The sequence below is a fragment of the Cricetulus griseus genome, chromosome 2 (assembly GCF_003668045.3).
Source record: "Cricetulus griseus strain 17A/GY chromosome 2, alternate assembly CriGri-PICRH-1.0, whole genome shotgun sequence".
Lineage (NCBI taxonomy): Eukaryota > Metazoa > Chordata > Mammalia > Rodentia > Cricetidae > Cricetulus > Cricetulus griseus.
This window is the reverse complement of record NC_048595.1, coordinates 64,994,499-65,009,969: the sequence shown is the minus strand read 5'-3', so window position 1 is coordinate 65,009,969 and position 15,471 is coordinate 64,994,499. Positions and strand designations below refer to the sequence as shown.

At 36.7% G+C, this 15,471-nt stretch overlaps 1 protein-coding gene across 5 annotated transcripts in view; it reads right to left on the bottom strand.

Annotated features, from left to right (window-relative positions):
• Zdhhc21 (zinc finger DHHC-type palmitoyltransferase 21) overlaps positions 1-15,471 on the bottom strand; it is a 55,595-nt gene that overhangs the window by 16,343 nt on the left and 23,781 nt on the right. For all 5 annotated transcript variants that reach the window (XM_035439829.1, XM_035439831.1, XM_027400203.2 and 2 more), the window contains one exon: positions 1,334-1,450. In XM_035439829.1, the coding sequence (XP_035295720.1) occupies positions 1,334-1,450 (117 nt within the window). The remainder of the gene's footprint in view (positions 1-1,333; positions 1,451-15,471) is intronic.

The following is a 15,471-nucleotide window of genomic DNA, read 5'->3' as shown; positions in this document are numbered from 1 at the left end:
ATACAGATATAGATATAGATATATATTGCTGGCTTTCTATTTTCCTGGGTTCTGTATCTGTGGATTTAACAAAACCATGGGCTAAGAATACTAGAAAGAAAACTGTACCCATATTGAACATGCAAAGACTTTTCTAGACATCCTACCCTAAACAACTCGCACAGTTTAGCAAGAATTTACATAGCATTGCTACTGCATTAGATATTATAAAGGATCTAGAAAGGATTTAAAGTATACAGGGAGATGTACATGCAAATACTATGCTTTCTAATAAGGGGTTTTAGCAGCTACTGTACATTTTGGCATCCACAGGGCATCCAAAAACCAATTCTCTACAGACAGCAAAGGACTATATAGCTCTCAATTCTAGTTCCTGTACGTATATGTTCATCCTCAGGCCAGTACCACAATTCTTGAACACTGTTGCTTAATGGTAGGCTTTGAGGTTTTCTTTCTTTACTTTATTCAATGTATGCTGTGAGCATTAATGATCATATGAAATATAGATGTCAAACACAATACAATGGTGTAGTCTTTTGAGCATGTTTATATGTTTCAAATACATAGCTTGACAAGGTTGGTCAAAAGGAATGTACATTTTAAATTTTGATAGGCATTGACAATTCACCTTCCAACAAGGTTCAGCCAAATTATACTCCTTCCAATAATGTCTAAGAAAGCCTACTTGACCTACATTCTCTCCAATAGAGTATTCTTTTTTCAGTCTTTACAATTTTTCTGTTTTTAAATCTCTTTTGTTGTGATAAGAAGTGTCAAAGAAGATGACATTCCTCTATGACTTTTCCACATCAAATATAAAAGGAGGAGCTGTCAGTCTTTCAGACATTCTAAATAGTAATAACGACTTAAGTTAGTTTGCACATCAATAAATCAATTAGGATACCCAAGAAATGGTTTAATTACCAGTAAAATGTTTGTCTTAGCAATTCTATCTTTGGAAATTGATCTAAAGTAATTTAAAGGAAAATATGATGTTGAAATAGTTTTATTTGTGACATAGGAAAACAAAATGATTGGTATGGTATAAAAGGAAGTAAGATTAGAAAAAATAACTTTGCACTAGACGCTAATAATAGAAAAGAATATATGTCATTAAGACTATAAGCACAAGTGTTATATATTAAGCACTGCTGTTATATAAAAATACTCTGCTCATTTTTATGAGGGATGCAAAATTTTATATATACTTCATACTTAACAACTGTAAGTAATAATCTCTTTTAACTTGTAAACTTCACATAACTTTTTAGAATTAAGTTCACAATTAGATCACCTGTTCATACATGCTAGTTTACATTAAAAATATACTTACTGTGATGATGCCAATGAGTTGTGTGTAAAAGAGTCCAGTTATTCCAACTAACATAGTAATGCCCATAAAGGCAGCTAGTCTCATGATAGCCAGCTCATGCCGAACAACAAAGAGGTCCTACAAAGAGAAAGAAAGTCTTAAAAACGGCTTTCAGAATTGCTTACTGTTGAAATCATAACCAATATGTCATGCATAAGTATTCCCCTTACTGCTTTAGAGAAATCACCTCCTCCTTATGTTCCATGTCAACAACACACAAGTATCAGAATCTTTCACAAATAACTTTAGAACTTATAACATAAAGTTGAAAATTACAGGATTTCACTACTATATTGTATCATGAAATAACAATCTCAATACCAGAGTTGTAACTTACATTTTTTTAAACACTGTTTGTGGCAGAAAGCAAAAATTAGAGAAGGTATAGGATGTTTGGTCCACAAAGGAAAGTTATTACAATGCTAAAATTTTGGAATGTACAGGTATGATTTATAACACTAGAATTCAAGTGACCCAAATACCTAATTATCATCTAATTTAGCCCCAATGAGAGGAAAACCTGCATAACAGGAACAGGGACAGCCTTTTCAAGCACACTCCATTCATTCTTTCATTTAGTCAGCCCTGTGACACACATGATAAATAATAATGATGTGCTCTACACACTCAGGAACTATACTCTTGAACTCCCAAATGTGCCATGCTGTACTACTGGAGATGCAGGCACAGAGTGCTGCAGAGATGGAAAGGAACATGGTGGGGAATGGGAACTGTGATGAGGCAAAGGTCATTTGGTCATTTCTAGGGAATGGAACTGAGGATGCCTCAAGTGAACTGTGTTCTAAGGACAAAACAACAAAACAAAACAAAAACTAAAACAATACTTCACTTGGCATCATGGTTCCTGAACACACCAGAGGGAGTCAAAGAATTAGGATTCTCCAGGAGCCTGTTGCAGCTAAACTTGGAAGCAAAACAGCCAGTTCTTAGATGCAACAGATGGACTAGAAGAATGCCCCAATACAACCACTGGTGCTTATGGGCTTTTCCTGACTTAGTTTAAGGAATAACAAACAGTGTTATGGAAATCCCAAAAGTAAGGGCAGGAGTGGTAGGTGCAAGCATCCCAGAGCTTAGGAGACAAAGGCAGGAGGACCAGGCAGCCAAGACCAAGATGGATAGCATAGAGCCCAATTTCTAAAATATAAATAAGTAAGTAACAGAAAATAAAATATTATGTGGCCACTAAAGCAACTATTTTCTTGAAACAAAGGACTGATGCCTTTCAGGGGACCACACTGACCAAGCATTAGAATCAAGAGAACATCTGGTTTTATACCTTCAATACTTATTCATTAGCCTGGAAAACTTAAAACTCCCCAAGCTACTTGGATTGTTATGTAACAGTCAAATATTAGACTGTCACCCAACATTTCATTTTAAAAAGTCTAATTCTGAATACTTACAAAAGTAAAAATGAGAAGTGATGTACTTCACACATGAAGCAACAACCTGAGCATTACAAGAACTGTGTTTCTTGTTCATCCCATCTGCAAGAAACCCCAGATGAACACAGAGGAAGACTCAAAATACATTCATTCCCTAGACATCTCCTGGAACTTTTCAGGTAAGCCACGCCCATTCACCAGCCAATGCAGCTTTCCTTTCAACTTCACGATGCTTATATCCTGACATCCTTCTGGTATTCACTGCCACAATCTAAGTCCACACTCCAAGCCTTGAGTACATGCACTTCCTGACCATCTGGCAAGTCTGACACTACACTGCTGTTTTTGTTAGGTTCTTATCCTTCTGAGAGTCACTGACAATGGTTGGGTGCTGTGCTTTCATTTCTTGTAAGTGTCCAGGTTTTTAGTACATAGTTTTATGTGGTAGAGTGGTTTTAGACATGTGTACCCAGAAATTACTATGCTTAAGTGCCTACTTTTGATCAAATAAAATCTATCCTGTCTGCTTCCTATGAGAAAATATCAAAGATTTACCAACTGTAATTTACAAATGTCATGGATGGTGATAAGACTAAAATATTTATTTAAAAAATTACATTGTGCACTTAGTTATAAATTCAAATTATCTGTATAAAATTAACATAAAAGCTACTTATTGGTTTTATATTTCCAGAAAACAATTCCAAGTTCACACATGCATTACTTGTATCAATACACAATCTAAATCTGTACTATAGTTGTATCTTTTGTTTCTTTCTCTTGGACAGAGCACATCCCAAACTGCCTTATGAATGTATCCACATCAAGAACCCATTTGTACTCAGAATCTTCATTATAGGGTTACTGTGTGAACATGTCACCAAAATCTATGTGCCAAGGTCCTAACCCCCAACACCTCAGCACAGGAGTACTTCAGAATTTGAATATATTTGGCAATGGAGCTTTTGAAGCTGTGGCTAAATTGAAATAAGACAATGAAGTGGGCACTCCTCCCATATGACTGATGCCCTCAAAAGCAAGGACGTGTGGACACAGAAAGAAGGTCCAGGACTCTTTTACACAGAGGAAAGACCATTGAGGGTACAGTGGGATGGTGGCATCTATAAGTCAAAGAAACAAAGAAGAGTCAGATCTTCTGGGACCATAACCTTAGACTTGCAGCCATCATAACAGGGAGAAACAAATTTCTTCTAAGCTGCACAGTCTGTGATATTCTGTTATACTGGCCTTAGCATACTAATATAACCACAGCATACCATTCATAATTAACTTGTTAAATAGAATGAAGGTAAGACTGACATATATTAGCAAAGGGCATTTGTCCCAGTCAAGTACCCAGTGTTACAATTCTTCTCAAGGACTTCTTGGGTTTATAATCTTATCTTAGTGGCATGATGCTGCTAATTTATATCACTGAAAATAAGCTTTGGAATAAAGTCTCCTCCACCACAGAGTGTCCAGGTCTACTGTCCATCACAGAGCCTCCAGGTCTAACTGTCCATGACAGACTGTCCAGGTCTAACTGTCCATCACAGAGTGTCTGGGTCTAACTGTCCATCACAGACTGTCCAGGTCTAACTGTCCATCACAGAGTGTCTGGGTCTAACTGTCCATCATAGACTGTCCAGGTCTAACCATCCATCACAGAGTGTCCAGGTCTAACTGTCCATCACAGAGTGTCCAGGTCTAACTGTCCATCACAGAGTGTCCAGGTCTACTGTCCATCACAGAGCCTGCAGGTCTAACTCTCCACCACAGAGGAAGAAGTCAGAATTTTGTCAGTATACTATGCTGTGTTATAAGGACTGTTTCCCTGAGTTTTGGAAAACCTTCTTCTGATAAAGTAAGTTCTCTACTTCTAGTCTGCTAACATGGAAACTCCAAATTTCATCTCTTGTCCATATATTGAGATACTTGAGCTACGAAACCAAGTGAATCACAGGCACAGGACAGAAAAGATGGGAGCAAGACTGCCTAATAGGAGTATTACTGGGAACAATATACCTGTTCACCAACAGAAAGAATACATTATTTTGAATGGGATATTATGAATATTTATAACAACAGCCACAGCAGTGGATATTAACTACACTTAACAAACTGTCTGTCCAATGCTGCACACATAGCACTGTAGCCTGTTGGCTGGCCTGTAAACTTCAGTGTTTGTGCATGCTTCCACAGATATACTGCACATGGCAATATAAAGGTACAACAGTAAAAAGGAAAGCTGTAATCATAAAAATTTAACTGACATATATATAGACTACAGATTATAGTTTAAAATAAAAACAGAATTTAAAAAAAATGACTGTCCAGTGCCTGTGAGCCTATCACTGAGGGACTTGTTTTACAAGTAAAGAAAGAAATTGTATCATATCTGATATATTTAACATAAAGATTTGAGTTTTTAAAGTGACTAAATAACCAACTTCATATGCAGAGATTAATGCTGATATGAAAATTCATTTTATAATAAAAATACATTTTATTTTAGTCTTAAAATCCTTATAGCTGTACTAATATTCTGCATTTTTGGGCCTTTTGTTTATTAATTCCAAAATATAGGTAGAGTGTTTATAAGTTTATTCTGTAATTCCCTCTCTTCCTACACTCTCTGAAAGACCACAAACTCTTTCAGTCTCATTACATCCTAACGGAAATAAATATCTAAAGGGAAACTCACTATTTATACCTCTCTAGTGGCTATTGTTGAATGCCCAGAATCAAAAATTACATTTTGTATATATGTGCATGCAACCTTGTTATTATAGAGCAAATACAAACAACACCTAATTTCTAGGCAGGCAGTGAATACTTCAAAAAAAATCTTGTTTTTCTTAGCATATTTTATCAGTAGAATTTCTTTTTAAAAGGTGGAGCAATTCATACAAACTGAGTAACATATTTTCTTGTTAAATTCACAACTAAAAGCACTACAGCGTTTGGTAGAATTAAGATAGTGACAACACTGCTCCCAAGTTTAACCTAAACTCAGAGACTGACAGTCTCAGATGCAAAAGCTGCTGTGTCTTCCATGTTAAATGCTACTCTATTTAGAACTAGACTCCACAGAAACAGTCTCATGGAGACATATACAGCCAACCTGTCATTACATTACATGCTCGGGGTTTGTTACAAGGTTTCTATGTTCCATCTGTCAAGACAGAAAAGGAATACACTGACAGAAAAAAACTGACAACGGTTAGATTAGACCATTTTTGTCTACCAACATCCCTAGCAGTAAGTCAGTACACATGAACAAAGAAGCTAGATTACCTTCATACTGCCATTAATAGTTTATTTTTCATATTGATCTTAACCCCCACTCTTCTTTGTTTTACTTATCAAAAGTTCATAAAGCTAAATATGTATTTTATCAATATTCTCCATTCTTCTGGGACCATGATAAATAAGTCACCTTGTACATGATAAGAATGAAGATCATTAAGGCTAATTGTAATAGCAATAAACAGCAGAAGTAGTCAGATTACTTTTAGGGTTGATTACAGAAAAATATTTTGGAACTATAGTGAGATTTAGAAACATCCAAGGGCACCTGAAATTAAATCCTCTGTTATTTTTATTTTTTTATTAGCCAACAGATAAGGCGAAGAATTGTGTGGCACAATTCTATGACACAAAAATGCAAACAGCAACACTATTGGACATCCACCAGCTGGGATAGCAGTAACTTATCTCTGGCTTGCCACTGCACATTATTTATTTCCCTCTTATGAATACTGGCAGCAAGTCTTTTGTTTCAATTCTTTCTTCTCCCTTCCCCTTCTGTCACCCTTGCTCTCATACCATTAAATGCAGTTTGTATGATTTTGCTATTCACATAAAAACAACTATAAAAGAATCAATCAGAAGTTAATTTGAATCTCCTTCATCTAAAAATAATTTTAAAAGTGTAACTTTAGAACTGAAGTGGCATTCCACAAATGATTAGCTGTGTAACTCCTACTTTAAAACTACAAATTATTGACTTAAATAGTTTTTCCCCCTCTCATAGATAGTAATTACTGTCTACAGTATCTAGTTGCCAGTGGGCGTACATTTTTTGTTAAATTTAAACTACTATGACACCTTTACAAGATAGATGATCAGTCTTTATGTTAGATAAAAATATTAAATGCAGGCTGCCTCAAAAAAGAAATTACCAATGTATGAATCTATCAGATTTTGTAGTGTGACGGTATATTTCAAATTTGTACTTAAAATTTTTAAAAATGTTAATATAAAATCATCTAAAAATTCTTCAGGTATACTAGGCATGGTGGCACATACCTACAATGCTTGCAGTTGGGGATGGAAGTAGGGAGACCAGAAGTTTAAGGTCAGCTTAGGCTACATGAGACACTGTTTCCTCCCTCCCCCTAGAAAAAAAGTTCTTCAAGAGAAAACAGAAGCAGTGTTTGCAGGCTGGTGCTTGCTATGCCAGGAAGTTCGGCCTCAATCACCTTGTCAGATGGCTGTTCTGTGAACAGATAAGCACAGATCTCTGACTTTCTGTCATCTACCCGTCTCAGGGACACTCCCAAAGAGAACTTTCTCACTATTCCAAGTATACACAAGCCAGAATTATCTAATCTATGTTAAAAGTTGGAAAATACATGACTGATGAAAGATTTATGCTCCAGATATAACTTTGAACTATAAATACAGTGATACCTTCCTTCATATTTAAATAAAAATCTGCAGTTTTCTTTTGTTTCAGTAATATACTGACTAAAAATTTGCTGATGAAACCCTTTATAACAGTATGTGTAACAGTCAAATATAGACTTTGGCCAAATACTAAAGTTCATTTTATTCAATATCCATTTAATTTACTTAATTAAAATAGTAAATTATCTTACAAATGGGTTTGTTAAATCCTATAATAATTTTTAGCCTAATAATTAAAGTAAGACATCAGTTTCAAAGAGTTTTAAGAAAAACACAACATTATACTGTCATGAAAAAGGCAAACAAATTTACTGCCTAACATCTTAAAGACTTTTCTAGCTTAAAGACTTTTTCAAAGCTTATACACTTTACACATTTCCCAAATCTGATTATTTTATCCTATTTGTTTAAAAACCAACCCTGTTGCTCAATTTCTGAAAAATTCTAGATATCAATTTATTATTTTCTTAAACTAATTGAGATCTTCAGGATTTTTTTTAACTTAAGATTTATTTATTTTATATCACATGTATAAGTCTTCTGCCTACATCCTTATATATATACCACATGTGTGTCTGGTGCCCATGGAGGCCAGGGGAGGGTGTCAGATCACCCACAACAGTAGCTACAGACAATGGGAGCCACTAGGAGAGTGCTGGAAACCAAACCTGAATCTTCTGCAAGAGCAGCAAGTGTTCTTATACACTAAGCCATCTAGTCAGACCCTGGAATTTTTAAGTTACTGTTTTCAATGAGCATAAATCATATAAACTATTTTTTAAGCTCATGGGCTTTCCTTAGGAGAAGACCTGCAAAATAAATCTGTATAAGAAAGAAATCCTATTTGGGACATCAATTCATGTTGAACTATGCCTTTACCCATTACACTTTCTATACCTTCCTTCCCTCAACAACAGGCATGTCAAATATTTCCCAAAAACTCACAATTAGCCAGGAAAGGGTGGCAATTTGAAGGTAAAAATTAAGAAAAAACATGGGGCAGGGAGTGCAATCCAGTCATGGAGTGCTTGCCAACCATGCACAGAACTTAGGCTCATTCCCCAACACCACACGGGAAAATAAGGCTTTTGTTTGTTTGTTTGTTTTGTTTTGTTTTGTTTTTCTTAAAAGCATGAAGTTACAATAAGAAAAAGAAAAACCTGGGAGTAACTACAAAGGAACTATAGTAACCCATCTAAGAAAGAGATCCCCTAAAAACAGAAAATAAGAAATGGAAAATCAGATTCCCAATTGGTTCATTTCACAGAATTTACAAAGAGTCTGTTTTCTCTCAATTTCCTTTTTCGAGAGGTTTTCGTGATCTGCCAGCTTCTCACAAACACTGGTCAAGTGCCATTCACAGGCGATTCTATTCTCTTAAGTGAATACACTTTCATCTTAAAAGCTAGCAGGCACCTAAGAGATGATACCGCTCTTTCCTGACCTGGAAGATAAGCACTCAGCTAGACAGGAGAGAAGATGCTCTGCTGCCATCTGTCTACCTGAGAGGGTAACGGAAAAAGCAGATAGGAACTTCCCACTGCTCTCAGGACAAAAGTATGTGATCAAGGTCAAGCACATACCAGCTGCATGAAAGATGCACAGTCACATTAACTCCAAATGAGCCTAGGGCCTCTGGGTCTTTACTGCATATCTCAAGCAATAAGAGGGTAGAAGGTGGATGAGACAGGGTTGACACTACATGGCCAGTGTTCACACATACTCAATAGCAGGACACAGGTGTTTACTGGTCATTGGAAAAGTTAAAAGGGTAAGAAGAAGGAAGGTCCTAAGAAAAATACATATGGACTAGAATTACTGTTAAGGTCAATGTGATAATGGTGACTTCCCTACTGAAGTTAGTGGTAACTTTTTACAATGTCGTCTTCAAAAGAACTTCTATAAAAACAACAGTGTACTATTACTTAGCCCAACAATACTTGCTGTAGTCAGTATTTTATAGTAGATTTAATCTCAAATTTGACCATTCCACTACCTCAAGCCACTTGTAGTTTTCTTGTCTCAAACTGTTTTTCTTCTTTCTGTTTTGTCTGTCCAGAGCTTACAGTACTCAAACCTTATGGTCACATAAGTTTTCAAACTTCACAGAACTCTATTTACATAGATTAGGGCACCAGTGTTGTCTTGGTTTTGCACAATTAGGCAGCAATAATTAGAATCACCTGAGAAGAAACCGTTAGAAAGGCCTTACCACCATCACTGCCACCTGTGAGAAAACCCATTGTCTGAGACTAAGCTTCCCAATGTAGCAAACTTTGTTTCCAGCCACCAGCTCCCAAATAATGGCACAGGGACTTATTAGTAATTATGAAAGCTTGGCCTTAGCTTAGGCTTGTCCCATTAGCTCTTACAACTTAAATTAACCCATTTATTTTCATCTATGCTTTGCCTCATTGCTTCTGACCTTTCTTTATTCTGTATGTCCAACTCTCTCCATAGCTTGTTGGCATCTGAAATGTACCTAGATTCACTTCCTGCTTCCTCTCTCTCTCTGCCCAGATGTCCCACCTATACCTCCTCCCTAGTTATTTTAGCCTTTTATTACACCAATCACAGCAATACATCTTCAACAATGTACAAAATCCCACAACATCCCTGAAAAGTCAGACAAATCCAATCCATGAACAGCTATGCAGAATGGTGAACAGCAGTCTACCTAGCAACCCAGCCAGAACTTAGGCTGAGATCCCTGAGCAGAGAGAAGCCAAGGGTGCTGTATCTTCTGCACTGCTTGCTAGCTTGCATGGGAAGGACACTTGAGGACACCTCAGAGCTTCTGCTGAAACCCCAGAAGGATACAAAGAGGAGTAATGGAAAATTTAAACTAGTCCTTCATAAAACTTAGCAACCAAACATCCTACAAAACACAAATGCAGTAAGGATGATCTCCTAAAGAGTTGCTACACTAAGCCCAATTCCGTATAAGAAAAACATGTCATTTGATTGGGTCAAGATGAGCATTCTCCTTCTTATAAAGAAAATAAAAGAGTAAATCAAACCTGGAGTTAATAACACATCAACCACATCACCACAAGTAGCCATACAATTTGCCCAGTATTCAATAAAAATTTTTTAGGTATATCAGGGTGCAGGACTAATATCTGGTATGGACATGAAAATAACCTTAATTAAAATGTTCAAGAAGGGACTGGAGATGGCTTAGTGGTTAAGACAAGAGAATGTGGGTTGGATTCCCAGTACCCACATAGTTGCATACAGCCATCCCTAATCCAATTCCAGGGGATCCTTCCCCTTCTTACCTGCATGGGCACCAGACATACATGTGGTGCACATACAACATTCATGCACATAAAATAAAAAAAAAACTTCAAAATATTAAGATATAGTGCTAAAAATATTCAAGAAAATGGCAAGATGTAAAAATTTCCCTAGAAAAGTGATCCATGAGAAATAGTAACAAGTGAAGACTCTAAGAGTGGAAGGTACTATGTAACAGAATTAAAAACTCAAGAGAGTAGAGTAAAAAGCTACCATTAATAAATCAGAAATCAATAGAAAAAAAATAGACTGAACTGTGGGGGGCAGGGATGCAGAAAGGACTGCAAAGACTTTAGGAAGTGCAAAAACTTTACACATAAATAATTAGAATCTAAACTATGCAAAAAGGTCACAAAATGTTTAAAGTGAGACAGAAATTTTATAACTTAAGAATTTCATCACACAAGTTCAAGAAGTTACGCAAAGTATTCAACTGAAAAATGCAAAGAAAAACAACATTGAAGCACATTATAGAATTACAGAATAACAGTTAAGGAGGATTTAAAAATCATAAAAGTGGTCATTAAAAGACACATTATAGGGGCTGGAGAAATGGCCCAGTGGTTAAGAGCACTGGCTTCTTTTCCAGAGGACCCAGGTTCAATTCCCAGGACCCACATGGCAGCTCACAGCTGTCTATCACCCCTGTTCTAGGGGATCTAACACCCTAACACAGACATACATGCAGGCAAAACATCAATGTAAATAAAATATAAATAAATAATTTTAAAAAGACACATTATGTTGATGAAGTAGTAATACCAACAACTGACTACAACAAAGTTATAGAAGCCAAAAGACAATGGAAAATATTTAACTGAAAGCAATTGTTTATCTATAATCCTGTGCTAAGCAATAAACCCTTCAAAACTGAAGAAACGAAGACACTTTCAGGTTTATATCTGGGACAATTTCTTTAGGAGAGCTGGAATAAAGTAGTTAATACTGAGATTCACTTTGTCAAACTCATGACAATCTTCCTGACTCAGATTCCCAAGTTTGGGATTCTACAAATGAACTGCCACCCCTGCCTCAGAAAAGATGTTCTAAATAAGAACACACAAGAGATGCCTCAATGGCATGTGTGACATGATCTTGGAAAAGACATTTTTAAATTGCCATCTCTCACTTCTAACATGAAGGTGAGCACAGAAAAGACAAACTATTAAGCAATCCACTTAATGCCAACACACCTGAAAGCTTAGGCTAAGAGAACAAAGCCTGCTCAGCATTACTAAGCACAAACAATGGTAATATTCCTGGAGTTACTGATAACAAAACAGCTTTAATAGTCAACATTTGTGATAAACTGATGTCATTTATTAATACTAAGATATTATTACTATAAAAAACCTGCATTACTCTTGTCTAAGTTTCCAAAAACGGTTTTGCATATTTTCTCCATTAGTATTTTTAAATCTCTTGATATAATTTTATACTGTTAATCTTTCTTCTAACATTCAGTATGTATGTACAAAAACACAGTACATGTATGAAAATACATTCAAATACCACCTACAATCAGTTTCTCTACATTAAAACATAATTCTTCCTATACTTGGCATTAATTTATCCAAAGTTCCTATCTTTCACATTGTGTGTGTGTGTGTGTGTGTGTGTGTGTGTGTACAAAAAGTGTGCATGTTCAAGTGTGTGCAGGTCCATGTGCATGTTGGGTGATACAGAGGACAACTTCAGGTATCACTGAGGCCATCCACCCACTTTGAGGCAGGGTCCCTCATTGGCCTGAAGCCTACCAATTAGGCTAGACCACTGGTCCTAAGCTCCACAGCGCCGGGATTCTGGTATGCGCAACCACAATGGACCACAATGACTCTGTCCACTAAGCCATGTCCCCATCTCCCTAATATTCAAGAAAAAAAAATTCTCAAAATTTCAAATTTCTAAATCTTCCACGTAAGTGTTACTGTGCCATTCTTTTGTGTTACTGGAATTTCTTTTGTCTGTCACCAAACCCCCAACAATATTGTTCACTGGTTTATAGTTTTTTCATAAAAATGAATAGGCTAAAGAAAATATTCTGTTTCTGAGAGTTATCATAAAACCAATGTAACATAAGCAAAACATCTACTATTTACATTTTTGTATAGATTACATTTTTTTCTTAGTTGCTTTAGCTTTTTGAGATAAGATCTTATGTAACCCAGGCTAGCTTCAAACTTGCTATGTAGCTGAGGCTGACCCTGAACTGCTAATACTCCTGCAGTTCTAGGATTATAGACAAAAACACCAGGTCTGGATGCATATATTTATTAACTTATTTAGTTTCATTACTATTCACATTTTTCAGAAAATAAAATTACAGATCAGAGGGGTTGAATGATCTGTTAAAGGTTATATACATAGAAAGAGAAGCTAAGCATTTGAACCTAGTGTGTCTGTTTCCAAAGTGACCTTTCTACTACATGGTCAGCAAAGAATATTGAGAGCCAAATCTTTAATATTTTTGAGTGCTGTTAGCCATGCAACCTGCCACTACCACTCAGCTTTGTTGTAGCACAAAAGTAGTGACAGACTATGCATGAAAAAATGAGAATAGCTGTTTTGTCCCCCAGTAAAGCCTTCTAACAAAATCTGCTAAATATGGAGATCCAATTACCCCCAGTGGCACAGGCTGACCCCTCCCTGCCCTGCAACATGGTCTCTCTTCAGGATCTTTTCCTCTCCATTGACTTCTCTTCATCTTTTCTCTCATTTTTTTGAGCAACTATGATCTTAACCCCACTGAAGAATTTCAAAACACTTCTACTAAGGCTCAATTATAACACAAACAGTTTTCTTGGAGAACTCACATGTTCTAACTAATACCAATTATGCCCCAAATTAACCTTGAGCGAGAAGAAACATTTCTAAAACTCTGATAGAAACAGGCACTGTGTTCCCAGTGTAAAAATGCTAAAGACTCACATTTACAATCTTCTCTTGTGAAGGCTGAGACAGGAAGACTACAAATTCCAAGCTTGTCTGGGCACCAGAGAGTAAGGCCAAGATCAACCTAGCCAATTAGTGAGACCTGTCTCAAAACAAAGAAGTAGGCTGGGGCTATAGCTCAGTGGCAAAGCACTCATCTAGCTTGCATGAAGCTCTTGAGTTAGAGATCAGTGCCAACAAGAAACAAACTGTCTTTTGAATTTGGTTCAGCTATTGGACCAAGTTTTAGTAGCATATACCATATTTAATAATCACAATCCAATAACATTCAAGACAGACCACTGAGGTCGGCAGCCACATACAACAGTCAAGTCTCAGACCAAGCCTGTGCCCCAAAGCAACCACACATAGAACTGAGACTGCCATCACTTGCATTTCACGGCACACCTACACATGGCATTCCATATACAAAGACATAAACAGGGTAAACAGTAAAGAGAAGTACCCCTCACCTGTTGTTCTTTCTCTTTCTGTCCTGTATCTGTACATGTGCTCACAAGCACAGACTTGTTCTCTTCTCCTGCTTTCCCCCACCTCAACCACCATCCCCCTCCCCCACACACAGTATTTTTTAAAAATACAACCAAAGTCCAAATAAAATGAAAAGTAACATAACATAGGATGTGTTTAATGCAGCTCTGTAACTAAAACCAGGTGGGTACTCTTCCCTCCCTTTCTGTGTCCAGTGCCTTATTCATTCCATTATCCTCAATGTCCTCTTGTAAACATTAGAAACACTAAAATGAAAGGTCCACAGTTCAGTGCTGATCCAGTCAAGAATCAAAGGCTCTGGAGCTGCTAGCACCATCACAGTTAGGCAAGTCTGGGCATCGCTCAAATGATGCATACTTAAAGGTAACTCTACAACCATGGTTCTCAACTTGTGGGTCCTGACCCCCTTGAGGGCTAAAGGGCCTTTTCACAGGGGTCCCCTAAGTCCATCCTGCATACCTGATATTTACATTATGGTTCATAACAGTAGAAAAACTACAGTTATGAAGTAGCATCATAATTAATTTTATGGTTGGGGGTCACCACAACATAAGGAACTGTATTTAAGGGACATAGCGTTAGAAAGGTTGAGAACCTTTCTATTAAGGGCTGGGGCAGAAGAGCAGGTATAGTGGTACAGGCATGTAATCCTAGCACTTCAGGAGACTGAGCAGGAAGGCCAAGAGTTCATGGCTACCTCAGGCTATGTGCCAGGATCCAGTCTTAGAAAAACAAAAACAAAACATAGAGAAGGGAGACCTCTTCTCAAAAAGATAACTATTTTTGAGAATCTTTAAAAATTTATTAATTATCCACACTCCAGGGCAGACCTAATGCTCAAGAATAGCTGACCAACACAAAGAATATTCCTTGTTTTATGTCCTCTTTTTTTGGTTATAGTTTGGTGGGTTTTGTCCTTTTGGTTTTTGTTTCTGTTTTTGAAGAGAGAGAGATTAACTTGGGTAGTAGGCATGAAGGTGGGAAGGAGCTGGGAGAAGCAGAGGTGAAAAAAGAAAATTTTAAAATAGTAAAAAAAAAATGAAATAAAAAACTAACCTATGTTTGGTTTTATTTTAAAATTAGGTTATTTTTAAACTAAGACACTTATACTAAAAGAGCTAGCATTTTGTTTTCTGAAGAAATCTACTCAACACAAATAGCCATAAAGAGACTTGTCTAAAAAGAAAAACAGACAATCTCAATCCCAGTATGGTGTAAAGTTCACGGGTCTGAGGCTAGCTTTGTTATTTTTGC